The sequence below is a fragment of the Echinops telfairi genome, unplaced genomic scaffold (assembly GCF_000313985.2).
Source record: "Echinops telfairi isolate 266 unplaced genomic scaffold, ASM31398v2 ScPeMD7_18;HRSCAF=68, whole genome shotgun sequence".
Lineage (NCBI taxonomy): Eukaryota > Metazoa > Chordata > Mammalia > Afrosoricida > Tenrecidae > Echinops > Echinops telfairi.
The window spans coordinates 10,965,018-10,987,297 of NW_022103915.1; the positions used below are offsets into that span (position 1 = coordinate 10,965,018).

General features: G+C 41.4%; 1 protein-coding gene across 11 annotated transcripts in view; it reads right to left on the bottom strand.

The window, feature by feature from the left end:
• The window catches only part of UNC79 (unc-79 homolog, NALCN channel complex subunit), a 299,617-nt gene that overhangs the window by 241,225 nt on the left and 36,112 nt on the right, over nucleotides 1-22,280 (bottom strand). For all 11 annotated transcript variants that reach the window (XM_045288090.1, XM_045288086.1, XM_045288091.1 and 8 more), the window contains exon 2: nucleotides 933-1,053. In XM_045288090.1, the coding sequence (XP_045144025.1) occupies nucleotides 933-1,053 (121 nt within the window). The remainder of the gene's footprint in view (nucleotides 1-932; nucleotides 1,054-22,280) is intronic.

Sequence of the window (22,280 nt, forward strand, 5' to 3'; positions counted from 1 at the left end):
AAAGGCAAACAAGAAAACGTGAAGTAGCAGATCTGCAGAAAATGGGCAGCTTCTTTCGAGAAAGCATTTAGTCCTTAGATCACTGGGGAGAAGCAGCACCATTGCAGGGACGTGGGTTCTTTACCGACCCCTGAATGCATCCTTGTCCTCATCGTAACTCATCGATGAAACATTGGCTGTCATGAAACGAAAAGCACCTATAGCTCCAAGCTGATCCTAGATTTCCTAAATCCGGTTTGAGATAAGAAGATCCTTGTCATGGAAAGCACCAAGCCCTGGAATTTAATGGAAAGTGAGGTGTTCCTACTTCCTCTTGTGTCTCACCACAGAAACTTCACTCTGTCCTTATGATTTGTGTTCCCTAATGAGAAGGGGGAAGCAGATGGGTCCCTCCTCCCGAGGGCAGTTGTAAAAGCGTTCTTAGGTTCCTCATTCCAGAGAAGGAGAGAATTTCAACATCAAGGGTAAAGCATGTAACACAGGACGTGTTACAAAGATTAAAACTCACAGTCATTACCGTAGCTTACACTTCAGGAAATAAGAAATATTCATGATGAGAGGAAAAATGCTACCAAGTTATGACTCTCTAGAAGAGCAAAGCTGTTTCCTATTCCTGATATTAAACATGACATAGTCTCCGTCTAACCCCACTCCATATTACTGGTGCCATCTAACTCCCATCGTTTGATAAACCTTTCGGAAAGACATTTGGCTGAGGAGAGCAGGCACTAGCCGCACATCCATCTATTTCCAACAGGCCTGTGGCCTCAGCTGCTGACTCAGCCTGAGGACTTGAACCCAGACTCTTCTGGCAGAGCCCTAGAAAATGGAAGGCCCTTTGAAAGGTTCAGCTCAATAAAAACGTGGGCCCCAATAAATTCAGCAGTACTACCTGACAGTTCTTTCAAAGAAGAGGATTTGTTAAAGCTTACCTTAACAAAGTCTGAGAAAAGTATTTCAGGGTGTTTGCAATATCTGTTCCTGAAGGGACAGGATAAATGTTGTGAAGAACCCGGTTATGATATTCCTGCAAGTATCGGATCTTGGAAGCAACTAGATAAAAGCAAAACAAGAAAAGAAGGGTCGTCTTGTAATAAGCATTAGGCAGAAGGCTGTTTGGTTAGTAATCAGACAGTGGATCTTAATCACTAGTTTTCATGCAAATTTTTACTAGGATTCCATGATAGAATTACAAAATACTTCCAGTTACTTATCCCAATGGTCAGTCCACAAAATATTTTCAGTTATCTGGTTACCACCCCATTCACAAACTACTCATATTTTTGATCACTAATGAAAACAGCACTTCAAATGCTTTTATAATCCTCCTCAACTTGCCTTATTATTAGCAATATGACGATAGATAAAAAAATCTCTGCACCAGAGAATTATATTTCATATTTGTTAACTAAAACTGTTAACTAAAACTGAAGGAGGAAACTCAAAGGTCTTTCTAAAAAACTACTGCAAAAGAGGAGGTCCACTGCGCAAAAGCATCAGTTGCAACCAGGTTTTGAGCTCCGTGAGTGATGATGGAAGTATGAGAATATGTTACGAGGCGATGACCCTGGAGTGTACTAAGCAAGAACACAATGATAGTGCGGTCATAAAGATATTTTAAAATGAAGGTCACATCTCTCTTCCAAAGGATTTCACAGATTAGAAAACTTCCTAATCGCTCCCTGAGCTTGGCTGCCCAGCTCATCTCCAGATTCAGGAGCGACAGACATAGTCATTTACCCTCCTGCACCTACCTGCGGTCACCAGCATGGTCCGTATTCCTGACCTGACTTGGGACCTGGTGAGCGGCCCAGTGCTAGTCATTCCTCTTTGCCAATCCCAAGGAGCCATGATGATCAGCTTCTCTCAGGTCTCTTCTTCCACAGAGTTCTCAAAACCGTCCATTCGTCCTTTCCATCTTTAAGGCTACCAAGAGAGCCTCTTGGGTGGTATGGCTTGCTGCCAGCAGTTAGCAGAAGACATATCGAGTCCTGGAGAAGCAAGGCCTTGCTGGTCCCAATATCCAATCGAAATTAGCTCCTGGATGAACTCTTACTGAAATCCTGGTTTAGGCAACTTAAATAAAGTCAAACTGCTTTTGACAGGGGGGCGGGTTGTAGAATCTCAGAATGTTGACCTATCAGAACTGGAAAGATCTTAGAGACTTTTCTCTGTATGCACTTCGTTTTAAAGATGAGGAAAATGAGGTATATGGGTCATCGATGGCAGAACTAGGACTAGAACTGAGATCTTTTGAATCTTTCCACTAGGACATACTCTTCAGAAGGTGATTCTAAAATAAAGTCAGTATGTATGTAGTGGATTTGCATGTCATGGCGTCAAAGCACCTGGCAACTGCCATTCAATTAATCATTGATTCTAAACCGGACAGATGCACTTACCAGGCTGGTCTTTCCTTCCTTTTTCTACTATACCACATCTGGAACATGATGGGCATTTTCCCCACTCCACTGTTTGCCCCCCAAAAATCTAGATCGCACGTAGTGATCTCTTGAGTTTTGGATAGTACATCAGTTCTGAAGAAAGTAGTAAGTTTATATCCACGACTCAATTTTAACCCCAAAACTGGTCGAAAATAACTTTTTTTTTTTTTTTGCTGAGATAAAACAGACCTAGGTGGTGCTTTGAACTGTTTCATTTATATCATCAACCAAAACTTATTTTCTTAGCAGTGTTTTTGGTCAACGGTTCTTTTAAAAAACAAAACCATGCTACAGAAAACCCCACATTAAGATCTAATTCCCAAGTTTTAAACATTTGAGGTATTTGGTAGGCCAGCATATACTTTCTGCCCATCCTCCATCGCAATAATGCTTGGTTACGGTGATTTTTCTCAGGCTGTAATATTCAGCAGGTCTCTGTAGAGTATTTCTGGAATGCCATTAATCATTCCACCACCTAAAAAAGAAGGCGATGAGAGTGCACGATCTGTACAGTAAGCTCAAGTGGAGAGAGAAATGCCCTAGATCTCGCAACTAGCTGCTTTGCTCATGATTCAAGAGCTACAAAATTGATGCTCTCTAAAGACAGCGAGAACGCTAAAGTGTTTGCAGAATGAATGAAGACTTATAGTTCCTTCCATGAAGATGCGTCAGTAGATCCCTTCCAAGCATGCAGGAGAGAGCAGAGGCTAGAGCAGGTGTTTTAATATTTTACAAAATACACATTGTGTTGTCATTTATTTCCTTACCTCTTTACTTTAAATTTCTTGAAGGCAGCAGCTCTATCTTTGTTGTCTCTTTTCCCCAGCACAGCCCACTGCCTGACACTTGCTAGGTACTCACTACATTTGTAGAAGAAATGAACCCTTCAATAATAGCACTGACCACTTGGGATCTATGTGTGCAGTTCCACACATAAAGACAATAGCTGATGAGTCGGGGTGGGGGAGGAAGTAATGATGGGGGAACAGAAACAGGCTAAGCCAGTGAGGCATCATCCAAAACAACAACTGACAGAGCAGGCTGTTCGTGCTAATCGATGCCTTGGTGAATGCAGCGGAATCTGAAGAGGCACAGATGTAACTTTCGTGCAAACAGCCAGAACGGTCCCTAACACACAGTAAAATTGTAATTGTGCTAAGGATTTAAGTGGCACTCATTTACAACTCAACGGTCATACAAAGGAAGTGCTCTTTTGATTGCTTAGTAAACCCATTTGACTGCCCAACCAACTGATCCCAGGATAGATTTCTTGTGAGATAGCTGAATGCTCTTTCAGAAACTCGGGTAATTAGACAGATTGGATGTAGACTAATCATCTCCAACCTCACCTCACCCTTGGGCAACACTTCTTAGTTAAGGTCTTTCTTCCACTCTCTTTTAATCTCCGTTTTCATCCCTTCCCCATGCTCCTCACAGTTCACTTAAGCCCACCCCTTTCCTTACAATTTAAGAAAACGGAAACTGTCTTATAGGAAATCTTACACAATCGTGAACAAGAATGAAGCATATAAGCTCTGAGTCAAATAATTCAGAATAAAGATCTTGGCTCTCTCCCTACAGAGCTTATTTCCTCATCTGTAGAATGGGGATCATCATAGTACTAGCCACAGAAAGCTACGTGAAAAAGAAATCACTTTATTTTATATTTCTGATTGCTCTTCCAGACATTTATTTTTATTTACAGTTTGTGTTCCACATAAATCAATGCCATAACATGGTCGGTTACCATGAATGAAAGCATAAATACCCAAACTCAACATACAATCCAAACCAGATGTACAGAATTCACAGATGAAGCAAAGGGGAGTGTTTGTTCACACACACAGTAGCTTCAGATCTCTTGGATCTGGTTGTTCTTGTGTGGAGAGCTCTAAAGATGCTGGTGGGGGGTGGGGGGGAGTTGGAGTTTAGTTACCAAAAACTACTGCATTCGAATTAGATTCGGGACCATCTAAGCATCAGCGTGTGACCAGGCGAACAAAAGACTCCATGGAGTATGCGGGCTAAAATGGTGTCTGTGCTCAGAGACAGCTGTTAAAGGAGTTACTTTTCCGAATCAAGCCCACTGTCAACTTGGGACCAGTTCTCACCATCTAAAAACACTGACTGATACAGAGAATATTCCAAATGTGACTTTCGGATTCATAAAATATTTTTAAAGTATGTACACAAAGAAGATAAACGTTTCTGTGATTCTACTACAAGTTAGCTTCCAGATTTCACTTCCCACATTCTCGATCTACATTGTTTTGGCTCCTTCACATGTTTTTATTTCAGATTTCTTTGGCTGTACTTTGAGAGCAGATGAATTTTCACCTTGTATGAAGTATTGAAGCAACACAGAAATAAAAAAGTAGTATTTTGAAATTAGTTAAGGTCAATGCACTTCCTACTCTTTTGAAATTTTTAAAATGTATTATTAATTAGGAGTTAATACATATATGGTATCATTCCACAGTTCAATCATATCAAACAGTATTGTACAATTGCTACCACCAGTTTCCAAATATTCTTTTTCTTCCTGGACTCCTTGACATTGTCTCCCTTTTAAATCCCCACCCACCCCACCAAAACCCTTATTCTACTTGCTGTCCCTCTAGGTTCATCAATCCTGGGTTTCATCGACCGAAAAACAAGAAAACATGTAACACAACTTCTGGCGCTCTTGTGGGATGGAATACATGATTGAAAACACCTACCATTTGATGTTATAAGTGTAAAAGCAAAATTGACTGAAAATGCTTGCCTGTAGGGCACATCACAGTCCCTCATTCTCAGGCACACATCAATTACATAAAAAGCCAAATGCAATGCCGAAGCCGAAACCTCAAAGGAAGCAAGTTCAGGTCCCGAGAGAACAGGGACAGGTCAGTGAGGGCCAACGTTCCTCTGGAGGATACCGGCATGACGTCAGTCAGCACTGCTGACGCAAGGCATGGAGGATTCACAGTAACACCTGCCATTGGAAGCTCTTTCTAATGTACAAAATGAAAACAACCATGAGAGCTTTTAAAATTACGTAATCATTCTACAGTCTTAGAAACTCGTCGGCGCAGTTCTACCCTGGCTGATAGGGTTGCGATGAGTCCGCCTAGACTCAACGGCAGTGAGTTTGTTTTGTTTCCGTTTGCTTGTTTGTTTGGAACCATGTTATGGCCTTCTAGACTTGACAGACAAAATGAAAACTGATCCTCAGTCCATCTCATCCTTTAGCTCCTGAAAAGATAAGACCATTTGTTCAATTGTCGATATGGCTTGATCCACATTTAAGGAAACCACCTCTTAATTGGGGGCTGCTGAAACTCTTCATCTTGCACATGAGACCACATGCCCATCCCAGGGGCACTCGCCATCTCGTCAACCCCTTCCCGTGCTCATCCATCAGTGAAAGTGGAGCGTCTCGATGGTTTCTGTGTCAATAATATAGGTGTGGCACAGTAGATTCAAGGAAGATCTGATTTTTCCTTGCCTCACCGAACTTTGAGCTACCATTTGGATTGGGTTGAGAAGATGGGGGAAACAGAGGTGTTTCTTTGCCAGAATCTCCTAGCAGTAGAGGTGCCGAAGGGAGAGCAAGGTCATGAGATTGGTTGCTCACTGCCGGGGACTTCCACCTTCCCTGGCCGTGGCATTGGGTGGATTTGTTGCAGCTGTTACGTGAGGGTGCGATGGTAGTTATGTTATTGGAATAAATCTGTGTGGGGAGCAGCAGCCCAGCCCAAGCCTTGGCCTCCTCCACCGCCCAGTTCACATCCCTGTGCAGCACATCCTGCTGGGTGCTTGCTGGAAGTGCAGAGAATCACTGATCAGAGCCAACATAGAAAGGTGGAGAGGGCAGCTGGTCAACAGGACTTTATATACCAGGGCACTCACATCAATGATTTGCTTTTACATACGTCACTTCACATGGTACCTCTTACAGCATTAACATGTAACAACTCATGGCAACCCAACAGGACAGAGCAGAATGGCTCCTTGGAGTTTCAGAGACTGTTCATCTTTAAGAGAGCAGGCAGCTTCGTCCCTCTCCCATGGAGTGGCTAGTGGGTTTGAACCGTCAATCTTGGCAGTTAGCTTCCCGAAGCTTAACCCACTCAGAATCCTTTATTCAACATTTCTCCCTGACACGGAGTCCATTCCAACTCAAAGGGGCCCCATAGGACACGGTAGAACTGCCCCTGTGGGTTGCTGAAGACAATAACTTTATGGGAGTAGAAAGTCTTGTCTTTCCCCCACGAAGCAACTTGAGGTTAATAGCCCAATGTGGAGCCACCACCACCACCAGGGCTCCATTCAACATATAGTAGATACAAGACACCTATTTCTCATCTCATTCTCTTTTCTTACCAAACCCCAATCCTCCCATAGTGCTCTCGAGTCATCTGTTGTCTCTCCAACAACATTCACCTCCCTCACGAAAGCATTCCCATCAACATTCAAATACATTCTAGAACCTCTCTTATTTAAAAGAACAACTCTTCCTTGACCTTAGATCTACTCCAGCTACTGACCTCTCTTCACATGAAAAGAGTTATACACACACTTTCATTTTTTCATCAATGCCCATTCATTTTTCTATGAGTTCCAATATGGCTTCCACCGCCTCTATGATTGCAATGAATTTACTTTTTCCAAGATCAAAAGCCTCCATTGTTGCCAATTCAAAAGACACTTTCAACTCCTTTCACTAGGCCTAGCAATGTCTTTATGGCTGATGTCGGATGGATCTTGGCTGAAAGCAGAAAACACCAGAAAGATGTGTGCTTGTGTTTTTGTTGACTGTGCAAAGGCATTTGACTGTGTGTATTACACAACAAGTTATGGATAGCCTGGAAAAGAATGGGAATTCCAGAGCGCTTCACTGTGCTCAACATCGGACATATGCATGGACCAAGAGGCACTTGTGTGAGCAGAACAAGGGAAACAAAAATCAGGAAGGGTGTGTGTCAGGGTTATATCCTCTCATCATACTTCTTCCATCTGTATGCTAACCAAATACTCAGAGAAACTGGATTATATGAAAAAGAATGAAGCATCAGGTTGGAGGAAGGCTTATTAACAACCTGCAATATGCAGCTGACACAACCTTGCTTGCTGAAAGTGAGGAAGCTTGGAGTATTTACAGATGAAGATAAAGAGAACTTGCAGCATTTGCTGGAGAAAAAACAAAAAAGCATTTGCAACCTTTGGTGTGGATTAAAACTCCATGTAAAGAAGACCAAAATCCCCACAACTGGACCAATAGGTAAGGAACATCATGATCAATGGAGAAAAGATTGAAGCTATCAAGGATCTCATCTTACTTGGTTCACAATCAATGCTCATGGAAACAGCAGTCAAGAGATCAAAAGACGCATTGCATTGGGTCAATCTGCTGCGCAAGACCGCTTTGGAGTATTGAAAAGGAAGGAAGTTAATTTGAGGACTAAGGTGCCCCTGGACCATGCCGTGGTACTGTCCATTGCCTCACCTGTCATGTAATTCACCACGTCACTCATGCAAAGTATTCTGAAAACCAACCTTAATCACTCTTCTTCCCTCTTTCTCACTCCCCAAATCCACTCTCTCACTATTATTGATACAACCTGCAATATATATCTCCAAACTTTCTTCCAATCTACATTTTTATTGTCATGAAACAACACCATCTCTCCTAATTGATTCTAAAGTCCCCTAACTTATCTTTCTGGTTTTCTCTTATTTTATTAGTTTCTTCTCCACAAAGCAGAAAGAAACATCCTTTCATAATGTAAACTGTATCATGTTGTCCTCTTTAATATTCTCCCATGACTGCCCACGTCCCACAGAATAAAATTCAAAATCCTTAACCTAACAGTCAAGGTTACCTGCCAGTCCAGCCTCGTCTCATACCACCTATGTCAGGTAGACTGACTCTTGTACAGTATTTTGAACACAAAGTTATTTTTTGCCTCAAAACCTTTACATGTGTTTGCCCCTCCCTAGAATTTTTGCCTCCTCCGCCTGTCGTCAAACTCACAAATGGACTTCAGACAGGAGTTTAGATGTCGTTTCCCATAGAAGTCTTTCTGCGTTGCCAAGAACGATGGTGAAGGTGGCGCAGTTAGGGTTTCGTTCCATTGTACAGAGGGTCACTATGAGACGCACCTGATGGCAACCACCATGGAAATTGGCTCCCTGCATTCAACCCCGGTTTCTTTGCCTTAATATCCTACTATTTAATTTCAATTTGTAAGTAGATATTTATTTGGGAGGCTATTTGCACCTCTCCAAGTGGAAAATAAGCAACCATACTTCCTATGGATCACGACACATTCTCACTCACTAGTGTGTAAGGAAGTTACTGAGTTCCTAGTGAGCATGAAGAAGCTCTGGTGGTGAAGTGGGTTATCCATTGAGCTGCTAAGCACAAAGCCAGCGGTTCAAAACTCACCGGAGAAAGATGAGGCTTTCTGCGCTCCTAAAGATTTACAGCCTCAAAAACCCACAGGGGCGCTCTTAGCCTGCCCTATAGAGGATCGCTATGAGTCAGAATCAACAGTATGGCAGTGAGTTTGAGGCTTTGGGGTTTAATAAGAATGAAAGCTGTGAGGGAGAAAGACTGGGCTTCCTCCTCCAACAGTTCCGGTCTAGGAAACCCCCGGGGACCCTAAGAGTCAGCATGGGCTCTCAGCAGGGAGAAGAATGAAACAGTGGGAGGGAGGGTGGATTAAAGAAGGGGTTTCTTTTTGCAGTGATTAAAACATTGTGACTTTACTAAAGTAGCCAACAAAACCAACTGTTGGGAACAGAAGAACAACTTTAATACATCATGTATGAGTTGAGGGACAGGCACACAGGCAGGGGACAGACCAAGCCCAATGATACATACAGCACACCACCATAAAAAAGGGGGAAGGAGGGGCTGTAGGGAAGGGGGGGAATGGGGAAGATGAAGGTTTGGGGGAACAGGGCACAAATCCACCACAGGAGGGTACTGTTTATGTCTCCACAGGAAGGGAAAGAGGGGCCTCAACCTGGTGCACCAAGCCTTGAAGGCAACATACCTGCATGGAGCAGTGAACTAACAGAGAGGTCTCAGGGCGGCCCCTATCCCAGCTCTGTGGACCCTCCTCCCTCCCCAGAAGAACGGACTATGGAGGACAGCACTGAAGATACAGCCCAAGGAGAGTGGCGGGTCTGCCCAGACCACTCAAGAGCAAACTAAGAGGGGGAGAGAGAGAGAGAGAGAGAGAGAACAGCATCCTGGCCCACCAAGCTTCCAGGACGACATTCCCACTTGGAGCAGCCAATGCACAGAGAGGACCGTAGGGTTGGCCTCACCACAAGATACGACGTCCTCTTACTGACCCACAGCGCTATGGGGGTGCGCGCACGCACGCGCGCGCACACACACACACACACACACACACACACACACCAGGGCTTAAGATGAAGAGAGTGCAACAGGGCAAGGGGAGCAAAGCAACAACGTCTCGGAGGAATTCTGAAACTAGATTTTCAGGCTCAGCGGGCAGGGCTTGGCATTGCGTCAGACCCTATCGGAAAATATTCATGAGGGTCAGCAGGCAGACCTGGAGCTATTTTTTGTTTTGTTTTGTTTTGTCTTTTCTTTGTTTTTCATGTATATCTATATAAGACAGGCAGGATAAACAATCCCGAGGAGAAAACAATGGGACCAATGGTTGCGGGGGACAGGGGAGAGGAGGAAGTGGGTGGAAGGCGGGGGGTGGGTAGCAAATGAACCCAGGGACAAGGGAACAACAGAGATCTAAAATCGATGGCGAGAAGGGCACAGAATGCCTGCTGGGGTTCCATCAAGTGCCATGTCTCCCAGAGGACATACAGAGACCTTAATGAAGGTCAAACATGATAGTGGGACAGGAGGAAATAGAGGCAAGAACTAGGAGGCAAAAGACATGTATAGAGATAAGCATAGGCATGTACATATGTAAATAAAATTAATATATAACAGTAGGGATATAGGTGCATGTACATATACTTATCAGTTAACTATTAAGGTAGCAGATGGGCATGGAGCCTCTACTCAAATCCTCCCTCAATGCAAGAACACTTTGTTCTAATAACCTGGCATTCTGTGATGCTCACCTTCCCGACATGATTGATGAAGACAAAGTGGGTGCATAAGCTAATGTGGTGAAGAAAGCTGATGGTGCCCGGCTATCAAAAGACATAGTGTGTGGGGTTTTAAAGGCTTGAAGTTAAACAAGCAGCCATCTGGCAGGGAAGCAACAAACTCCACATGAATGAAACACACCAACCCATGTGATGACAAAAGTGTTGAAGGGATCAGGGAGCAGGCATCAGAAGACCCAAAACACACAATGACTTTGATGTGAGCGAGAAGGGTTAGAATGGAGACCCAAAACCCATCGGTAGACAATTGGGCATCCCCTCACAGAAGGTTCACAAGGAAGGGATGAGCTAGCCAGGGTATAGTATAGCACCCAAGAATGACACAACATTCCTCTAGTTCTTTAATGCTTCCTGCACCCCACCCCCCCACTATCATGACCCCAGTTCTATCTTACAAATCTGGCTAGACAGGAGCATGTACACTGGTACAGAGATCTGGACACACAGAATCCAGGACAGATAAACCCTCAGGACCAATAATACCATGAGAGTAGCGATACCATGAAGTTAGGGGGCAGTGGGGGGGGGGGGGGGTGAAGGGGGATATAAGAAGAACCTATTGCAATGACCGACATACAGACCACCCCCCAGAAACATGGGTGAAGGGAGACAGTGGATGGTGCAAAATATGAAAATAAAAATAATTTATACATTTTCAAGGGTTCACGAGGGAGAGAACAGTGGGAGAAAGGGGAAAAAAGAGGATCTGATGTCAAGAGCTCAAGTAGAAACGAAATGTTTCGGAAGTGATGATGGCAACATATGTACAAATGTGCTTGATACAATTGATGTACGGATTATTATAAGAGTTTTAAGAGCCCCAAATAAAGTATTTTAAAATAAATTTCTTTTAATTTTATAAAACTGTTTAAGCTGTAATAAAAATAAAGGACACTGAGTCTAAGAAAATGATGGGAGTTGCTCAGCTACAAACTAAAAGGTTGGAAAGTCAAGTCCACCCAGGGCACCTCAGAAGGCTTCTTCCAAAAAACCCGCCATTGAGTACCCTGCAAAGCACAGTTTTATTCTCTTACATAGGAGGTCACCAGGAGGCAGCATCGGGTAAGAAAGTGGGGATTTGTCTCTAGGGAACACACAAGCCCAATCTGTGCTTTTCAGAATTTCACTACCCATCCTTCCACTACCATTTCTTAGAAGCTATCAGGGAACAAGCCACACACACACACACACAAATCAGTCATTCTTATTGTGGCAGTTACATACTCTCCTGTCAACTTGAGCGAAGGGGTGGAGTCTAGCCTGTCAATCAAGTCATAGCCAATAATGCCTCTTTGTGGGCATGGCCGCCTCCTGAGAATTCTGGGAACTCCTGTCTTCCTCCCTGGAGGCGGGACACACACTCTCTCTGTTTCACATTCCTGTTGACAAGCCACATGGAGCCATGTTGATGGCAGTCAGAGCCCTGGAGCTGGAGGAGCCATATGGAGTGCCGCACCAGTGCTGAGATGCTTCCACAAGACTTTTCACCCACTGGCCTGTGAGCTTCCTGCTTTCGGCATCATTGCACGTGCTGCATAAGTCTGTAGAAGAATGTATGGACTAGTATCGGACATATGGGCTAATATCAAACTTATGGACTTGATCTGTACTAGGCCAGGATGTTTTCTTAATGTACAATTACTCTTAGATATAAAACTCTCTCTTACACACATATGAGTGCCTCTGGATTCGCTTCTCTAGTCAACCCAGACTAACACCCTTATGTATATAAATATACATCATACATTATATATCTGTATGTATATGAAAATACTTTAACAAAAAAGTACATGTCTTAAATATTTTTTCTTTAAATCATGTTTTCCTATGCCATTAAATGTTTTAATAGTGACTCATTCTGACTTTTAAATTTAATTATATTAAGCTTATTATGATAAAGGGGAAAAGATGAGGTTTTCCAAAATTGGGGCAGGGAGCGAGGGAGGGAATACATGAGTAGCAATGAGTTAAAAAAGAAAATGTTCTTAAATTGATTGTGGTAAAGATTGCACAACTCTCTTTGATATGGTTGAACTATTGAATTGTATGACATGTGGATTAAGTGCCAATAAAACTGGTTTTTTTAAGTGTCAGATTTTGTAGCAGATTTGCTCAATGCAATACACTGCTTGAGTTCCTAACTGCTGCTTCCAAGAATGTTGACCGCGGATTTAAGTAAAATGAAATCCTTGACAACCTTAAAATTAAAAAAAAATAATAATAATTAAAAGATGAGGCTTTCTACTCCCATAAAGAGTTCATCTCAGAAACTCACAGGGGCAGTTCTACCCTGTCCTGTAGGGTCGCTATGAATCAGTCTTGACTCGATGGCAGGGAATTTGGTTTAAAAAACATTTAATGGCATAGAAAAACACAATTTAAAGAAAAAAAGATTTAAGACATGTACTTTTTTGTTAAAGTATCTTCATATACATACAAAATAAAGAATACAGTAAAATAAAGGCAAAATTTTCAGACAAATCAAGTGAAGAATTCTTTCCACTTGAGACATGATTAAAGAATGGAAGAAAAAAGCCATGCCTCAAGTTACAATGTTAAAGGACTCTATGGGTAAAATATTGAACCATGCAGAAAGCATCAAAGGAAGATGAAAGGAATACACAGAGTTACTTGTCCAAGAAGAATTGGTCAACATTTAACCATTTCAAGAGCTGGCATATTATTAAGTCCCAATGGTACAAAAGAATGAAAGAAGTCAGAGCTATTTGGAGGTACTGGCCAAAAACAAGGCCCCAAGGATTACCAGATTTAAAATATTTTAACAAGCTGATGAAGCACTGGAAACACTGGTTTATACAAAGACAGAAACCTAGCCAACAGTCTGGAAAAGTTCCATTATTTATACTCATTACAAAGAAAAAAAGGAATGCAGAAATTGTTGAACATATCATTAGTAGGGCATGTAAGTAAAATTTCGCTGAAGATAATTCATAAACAGTTTGGAACACTACATCAGCAGGGAGTTGGCAGAAATCCAAGCTATATTCAGATGAGAGTGCAGCTCAAGTGATATCATTGCTGATGTCAGATGGATATTTGTTGAAAGCCAAGAAAAACCAGAAAGATGCTGACTTGTGGCTTTGTTTGTTTGCTTGTTTTTTTGACAGTGTAAAGGCATTTGCTGTGTAGATGATAAGAAACTTTAGACAGCATTGCAAAGAATGGGAATTCCAGAATACTTGTCTTCTTACAAGACCTGTACATAGACCAAGAGGTAGTTGTCACAACAGACTATATAGAGTTGTTTTGAGGGTTATAGCCTTGTACCATATTTATTCAGTTTGTCTACTGAGCAAATAATCTGGGGGAAGAACATACAACTGGACTATCTGAAGAAGAAGCTGCATTAGGATTGGGGGAAAGCTCATTAACAACCTGCAGTACGTAGATTCCACAACCTTGTTGCTTTAAGTGAATAGAATTTGAAACACTTGCTGATGAAGATCAAAGACAGCAGCTTCAAGATGGGCTGCTACTGCTTGTCATGAAAACCAAAATGTTCACAACTAGACCAATAGCCAACCTCATGATACATGAAGAAAAGATTGAAGCTGTCAAGGATTTCCATTTTACTTGGATCCACAATCAAAGCCCACAGTCGTAGCAGTCAAGAAATCAAGTTACATATTGTACTGGGTAAATCTGCTGAAAAGATCTCTTTAAAATGGTAAGAAGTGAAGCTGTCACTTGGAGAACTAAGGAGCATATGACCCAAACCATGGTATTTTCAATCGCATCACATGTGTGTGAAAGCGAGACAATGAATAAGGAATATCAAAGGAGAATTGATGCATTTTAATTACAGTATTGGAAGGAAAAAAACCTATGTCTTGGGAAAAATACAGCCAGAATGCTCCTTAGAAGCGCCTTGGAGAGTGAGACTTTGTCTCATGTATTTTGAGGAACAGTCCCCGGAGAAGGACAAAGCAGAGAGTCACTGAACAAAGAAGAAGCCATCAAGGAGATGGATTCAATAACACCATGGCTATAGCAATGAGCTCAAACACAGTAGTGATTATGAGTGTGTCTTTGGACTGAGAAGTGTTTTATTGCATCAAACACAGGAAAGCTATGAGTCAGAATTGACAACAACGAGTAACTACAGTACAGTGAATAACATTAAAATCCCCTAACAACCCACTCATGCTGTGTGTAATAGGAAAATATTTATATGCATACAAGGAGATCCAGTCAGCTATCATTCAAACATATGCCCCACCCACTAAAGCTATTAATAAAGAAATTGAAGAATTCTACCAACACCTTCAGTCTGAAATTAACCATACATGCAATCAAGATGCATTGATAATGAGTGCTGATTAGAATGCAAAAGTTTGAGACAGAAAAAGAGGAAGAAACAATGGTTGGAAAATACGGCCTTGGTGATAGAAATGAAGCTGGAGATCTCATGACATTATTTTGCAAGACCAATGACTTCTTCATCACAAACACCTCTTTCAACAACAGGATGGCAACTAGTCTCCTGGACTTCTCCAGCTAGAAGACACAGAAACCAAATCAACGACATCTGTGGGAGAGACCATGGAGAAGCTTAATATCAGCAGCTAAACCCATCAATTGCTTACATGTAAGTTCAGGTTGAAACTGAAGACATTTTTTTAAACCCATGAGAACCAAAATACAATTTTAAGTATATCATACCTGGATTTCAAAACCATCTCAAGAACAAATTTGCTGCACTGAACACTAATAAGAAGACCTGATAAACTATAGGATAATATCCAGACTATCACCTGTGGAGAAAGCAATAGATCATTAAAAACACAGGAAAGAAAGAAAAAAATCAAAGTGAGTGTCAGCAGACTGAAGCTTGCTTTTGGTCATAGCATAGCAAAGGCACATGGGATAAAAACAATGAAGTGAAAAACACCTGCACAGAAAATTTCAAGAGGCAGCTCAAGAAGACAAAGTACTATCGTGGAACGTGCAAAGACTTAGTCTTAGAAAACTGTAAAGGAAGAACATGATCCACATAGGTTAAACTGAAAGAAATGAAGGGGAAAATGTTAACCCTTGAGTTTCAATATTGAAAGAATCTATGGGCAAAATATTGACAGATGGAGAAAGTATCAAAAGAAGATGGAAAGAATACAGTCACTGTACCAAAAAGAGCCAGTCAGCATTCCAACATTTCAAGAGGTAGCATGTGAAAAAGAACCAACGGTATCGAAGGCAGAAGTACAAGCTTCACTTAAAGTATTAACCAAAAACAAGTTCCAGAAATTGACAGATGACCAATTGAAATGTTTCAACAAGCTGATAAAACACTGGAAGTACTCATTCATCTGCCAAGACATCTGAGTGACAGCTCCCTGGCTACTTGACTGGAAGAAATCCATATTTGTACCCATCCCAAAGAAAGGTGACCCAATAGAAGGTGCAAAATATAAAACAACATCATTGTCATACATGAAAGTAAAATGTTGCTGATGATCATTCAACGATGGTTGCAGTAGCACATTGACAGGGACCTGCCAGAATTTTAAGCTGAATGTATAAGCGGGCAAGGAACAGGGATATCATTGCTGGTGTTAGAAGGATCTTGGTCGAAAGCAAAGAATACTAGAAAGGCATTTACTTAAGTCATTGACTATGCAAATTCATTTAACTGCATGGATTACAACAATCTATGGATAGCCTTAAGAAATATGGGCATGACGAACACTTGTGTTCCTACAGAAACTGAACGTGGCTCCACAGGTAGTTTTGGGAACAGAACAAGGGAAGGCTGCATGGTCTAAAATCGAGAGAGGTGAGCACCAGAGTAGTAGCTTCTCAATCTGTATGCTGAGCACATCATCAGACAAGCTGGAGTATATGAGGAAGAGTGGGGCATCAGGATTGGAGGAAGGCTTCTTAACAGCCTGCAGTAAGAAGATGATACACCCTTGTTTGCTGAAATTGGGGAGGACTTGAAGCACTTGCTGATGAAGATCAAGACTGCACCCTTCAATAAGCATGACAACGCCATGTAAAGAAAGCTAAAGTTCTCACAAGTGGACCCATTGGTAACTTCATGGTAAAGGGAGAAAAGGTTGAAGCTGTGAAGAATTCCATCTTGCTTCACTCCACCAGCAATGCTCCTGGAAGCAGCCGTCAAGGGATCGAAAGGCACATTGCATGGGGTAAATCTGCTGCACAGGACCTCTTTAAAGCATCGAAAAGCAAGGACAGACACTGTGAGGACTAAGGTGTGCTTGACCCAGACCATGTTTTTGTCCGTTGCTTCATATGCATGTGAAAGCTGAACATTGTTTAAGGAAGACCAAAGAAGAGTGTGTGCATTTGATTTATGGTTTGGGCAAAGAACATTGAAAGTAGCATGGATTTTCAGTTCTGGCTAGACCAGAGCACGTACACTGGTACAGATATGAGCTCACGACATATGTGATCCAGGTCAGATAAACCCCTCAGGTACAGAATTGGGAGTATCGATACCAGGAGGGGAGGGAGAAGGTGGGATGGGGGGAGGGGAGGAAGGGTGCACCGATTACAATAACTGATGCAACCAGAGGGCTGAACAACAGAATTGTGGGTGAAGGGAGACAACGGTCGGTGTAAGATATGAAAACAATAGTACTGTAATTTATAATTTATCAAGGGGTCACAAGGATGGGAGGGAGAAGAGAGGGTAAAAAGAGGAGCTGATACCAAGGGCTCAAATAGAAAGTAAGTGTTTAGAAAATGATGATGGCAAACGTATGTACAAATGTGTTTGATACAATTGATGTATGGAATGTTATAAGCTATAAAAGCCCCCAATAAAATGATTTTTTTAAAGTATCATGGATTGCCAAAAGAACAAGCAAATCTGTCTTGAAAGAAGTACTGTCACATGACTCCTTAGAAGCAAGGATGTAAGACTGTCCCAAGTCCTTTGAATACGTCCAGCAGGGAAACCAGTCCCTGGAGAAACCCATCAAGCTTGAGGAGGAAGAAGGGAGGTGATAAAAGAAGAAGCCCCTTGGCAAGGTAGACTGTAATACGGGCTCAAACACAGCAACACGTGGGAGGAGGGGGCAGAACCCAGCAACGTTTCACTCTGTTGTATATAAGGTCGCTCAGAGTCAGATCCCGCTCGACAGCGCCTAACAACAAAAACCCACCACTCAGACAAGCATAGTGGACAATTTAATGGATTATACTTTCAGAAATTTTTTTCTGCATGAAGAAATATTGGCAGTTCTTGTGGTTATAAAGGTATACATTTATACTGTATCTAGTTTATAAAGTTTGACAATCTGCTCTTCTCTATCAGAAATACATTTGTGTATCATTGTCTTCATGGTTTTACAATTTTTCCATTATGTAACTCAAAAACTCCTGTTCAGTGGGTGCCAACTCATGGGGACCCTACAGCACATGGTAGAGCTGCCCCTGTAAGCGTTTACAGACTGTAACGCTTTACAGGAATAGGAAGCCTCATCTTTCTCCCAGGAAGCAGTTGGTGGTTCCGAACTCCTGAACTTGGGGTTAGCAGGCCAACATAGAACCATATGCCATGAGGGCTTCCATTCTGGCAGTGAATCGTAGTTTCACTATTTGCGTGACGTTGGGTTATTTTTCATTAGTCTCTTCAACGATGCAAAACAATTCTTTTAGATATGCGCATACATCTTTAATTATTTCCAAAGAATAAACTTTTAATTGCGGGATGTCTGGGTCAAATAAAAAATATTTCTTTTGAAATCATGAGAATCAAGAAATGGCCGTGCAGACAATACCTAATTCATGCCAGCATTGTGTATTCATGAAGTGTGAGCAATAGCAATGCTGATCAAATGCCCGCTTTCTACCAGATGTACTATGAGCATTATTTTAAATCTTTTATGAAACTTTGCAAGGTAGTTGTTATCATTCTCATTTAAAGCTGAATAAACTAAAGCTCAAAAAGTGCTACCATGCTCCTAAGTGCTGGAACTGATGATCTAAACAGCTCTGTGCCATGTTTTTCCACGTTGTTCTATAATAATTTTTCATTTCTTAGTGCTATTCAACCAAATGGATACACCATGAAACACTTTCGACTGGCATTTAGCTTAGGTCTAATACACCACTGAGTAGCGCTTTAATTACAGGAAATACAGTGAACCCTCGCCACTTCGCGCTTCGACTTCCACGGCTTCACTCTATCGCGGTTTTTGCGTAACAGCGCATACTCTGTCATGACTGCCACTGATTGGCTCATACTGTACACGCTTGATGCCATAAATAATAAATGATCATTGTAACGTCCAAAATGTTTTACAGTATTTTCCCTTTTTCGTTTAATAAATTGGGTAATACGAGTGTAATGGTGACTAAAGGGTGTTTTTTCATGTCCTCTATGCTCTAACTACGAAAATATTTGATTTACAAATAAGGAATCCTACTTCGCGGAATTTCATTTATCACGGTAGGGTCTAGAACCCATTAACCGCGATAAACGAGGGTTCACTGTATTTAACTAAATCTGTTTCTTATTTATTTTACAGAATACAAAACAAAATATGCTTAATTCACCAGTTCTATATTTTTCTTCTTGAAGCATCAAATCCTTCAAAGCCTGTATTTAGAGCCACACCATTCATAAAGTCTTCTATAGACTCTAGATAATCTCAATAGTTCCTTTAACTGAAAATCCAAAGCCACTTATGTTTATCAAAAGTTGTGTCACTCATCATATGAATGTATCACTGAATTTTAAGCTATTCTAGATTGTTCTCATTTAGATTTATGTCTGTAAATCTAGTTTCATAACAACACATTAAGATCTTTGAGGACCTATATTTCATTTAAAACTTCTTTTGTCAGCGTGCTAAATCTATAGCAAACATTTCAATAATAACGCAGTGGCTGAAATAAATTAAAAGTTTACAATGGTACCATTTTACTCTTATTAATATTCTTTAAGAACCTTAATATCACTTAAGCAAATATTTTTTAAATGGCTGTATACCATGTTAATAATGTAATACCATCCTCATCCATTTCTTTATCTTCCTTTCATCTCTCATATCAACATAGTGCCAAATAATCATTTCCTTCAGTTAAAAACACAAGACAGTACTGTCAAGACAATTCTGACTCATGGCAACACCATAGGTTCTCTGAGGCTTTGCAAACGTTTATGGGGAGCGAGAGCCTCATTTTCCTCCTGCAGAGCCGCTGGTGAGTGACAACCATGGATCTTGGAAGTCAGCAGTCCAATGTTTGCCTAACCACACCTTCAGGGCTCCTTTCTTTCATTCAATAAATTCCAATTTTTTTTTTATCTGTTTGTCACTAGCATTTCCACCAGGAGCCCTGGTGGCGTAGTTGTTACGCGTTGGGCTGCTAACCACAAAGTCAGCAGTTCAAATCCATCGCCCACTCCTCGGGAGAAAGTTGAAGCTATCTACTCCCTTAAAGAGTGACAGTCTCAGAAACCCACAAGGACAGTTCCACCCTGTCCTATAATGTCGCTCTGAGTCGGAATCAATTTCGTGACAGTGAGTTTGTTTTGTTTTTATTTTATCATTTCCACTATTTATTTACGTTTTCCTTCACCTAGACCATTCTGATTTATCTTTTCATAACTTGGTCCCCAACCATGCTGAGTAGGGGTCACCAAGCAATCATAGTGTCCTGCGAAGAGTATGAGTCCCACCTACAGCCACGTGTGTCCTCAAGCAAATCACATCGTGTCTCTGGGTCTCAATAGTTTGGCTTGGATGGTTGGTCAATTGGTTGGTTGGTTCCGTTATTGTTAACTAAGAAATTAAAGTTAATACTTCTCCCACATTTTTTGCAAATGCTGGTTAATAATGTTGCAAATTTGCTAGCAAACATCCTAGTTCTACATTATGCCTTAGTGATTTCTTCTTCCACTACATAAAATCCAAGTCTTTGTGGATTTCTTGTCATTGTCTCCTTTCAACCGATTCATCTTCCTTTTGGTCTAACCTTTCAATAGGAAACTATAGACATAAGTCAAGCGTACCTGGACAAACACCACAAGTTTGGATGGTTATAAATATTCGCACAGTGTCCAGTAGACATTGTGCCTGGTACCTTTTTAATGTCACCTCTTGATTAGAGGATCAGTAAGGAATCTAGATGCCCTTCTTAAGAACCACCGAAGATCGGCCTTTATTCACTATTTCAGTCTGTCTCAAAATTTATTCATATCCAGTGGTGTCACTTTCATGGTCTTATTGGTTCTATCTTGAAATAATCTCTAAAATAAACCCCTCTCCATCCACAGTGACATCACCTTAATTCCCATCCTTTCGCCACATCAAATACAGAATGGTCTCTCTAAAATGCTAATCTTCCTCACTTTCTGCTAGTTGGAATCCAAATAATTAATTAATAGCACATAGGACCCCACATGAAGGAATACCTGCTTACCTGCCAAGCTTCATTTTCCACCTCTTTTCTACTTGTCCCACATTTCCAAATTGCAAAAACCCCAACTCCCAATCCTCTTATATTTCACAGTTCTGCACATATGATGCTCTTTCCAGAATGCCACCCATGCTTCTCTGCTATCCAGTCAACTTTTAAGCATTCTTCAAAGCTCAGTTCTAACCACTTCCTCCGCCCACAACTCACCCTCCCTACCACAAGGAGCACAGCAGCCAGCACTTTCCTCTATTACAGCGCTTAATACAAAACACTATAATTATTCAATCACTTGCTGTCTTTTCCACTAGGTTATCAGATCTTTGAGATCAGTATTTAATAAGTGTCTGCCGCTAAATAAATGCTTGACAAATGAATAACTGAAGTCACTATCACATGATTCTTGGTACAAGAAGGATTAGAATTCACCTTCTTTTCATAGATTGGTTTTAGATCTTAGGCATGACATGGGACTTTGTTCTACCTTTTCTTCCTACTGCTTGTAGGAAGCAGTCCCATGAAACACAAGAACTATTTGTATCGCTTTCTTACAAATCTCCCATTCCACCACTATCCATTTCGGGGGTCTGGGATCTCATGGAAATTTGATCGAAGGCATGAGGAAGGAATTGTGCCTGAAAGGATAGAGTGAGATCAAGGAGTACCTTTTCCAAGAGTAAGAGGGACACGCAGGCCACAGCAGGAGGGGAACTAGCTGTCTGAGGAAGTGGGAGTGGCACAGAGTCAGATCAGATGAATATGCCTTATTCTCGGAATCTGTCTTGATTGAGGAGTAAAGCTAGGTACCTCCAGGTACAGGAGAGCGAGGCCCCTTTCATTAGAGGCACATCGCTGGAAAGCAGCTAAGGGAGGAGCTCCATTAAGAGAAGTAGAGCTATGAAAGTAATAACAATTTATAATTTATCAAGGGTTCATGAGGGAGAGAGGATAGGGGGGTGGGGGGTGGAAATGAGCTGATACCAAGGGCTCAAGTAGAAAGAAAATATTTTGAAAATGATGATGGCAACATATGTACAAAAGCGCTTGACACAATGGATGGATGGATGGACTGTGATAGGCAGTAAGAGCCCACGATAAAAGGATTTTTCTTAAATAATAAATAATTTTTTTTTTTTAAAAGAGAGAGAGAGCAAAGTAGAACATGTACAGGGCCTTAAAAAAAGAAAAAACTCACTGCCGTCTAGTCTCCCCTACAGGTCAGGGGAAACGATCCCTGTGGGTTTCCGAGTCTGTACCTCCACAGGAGTAGAA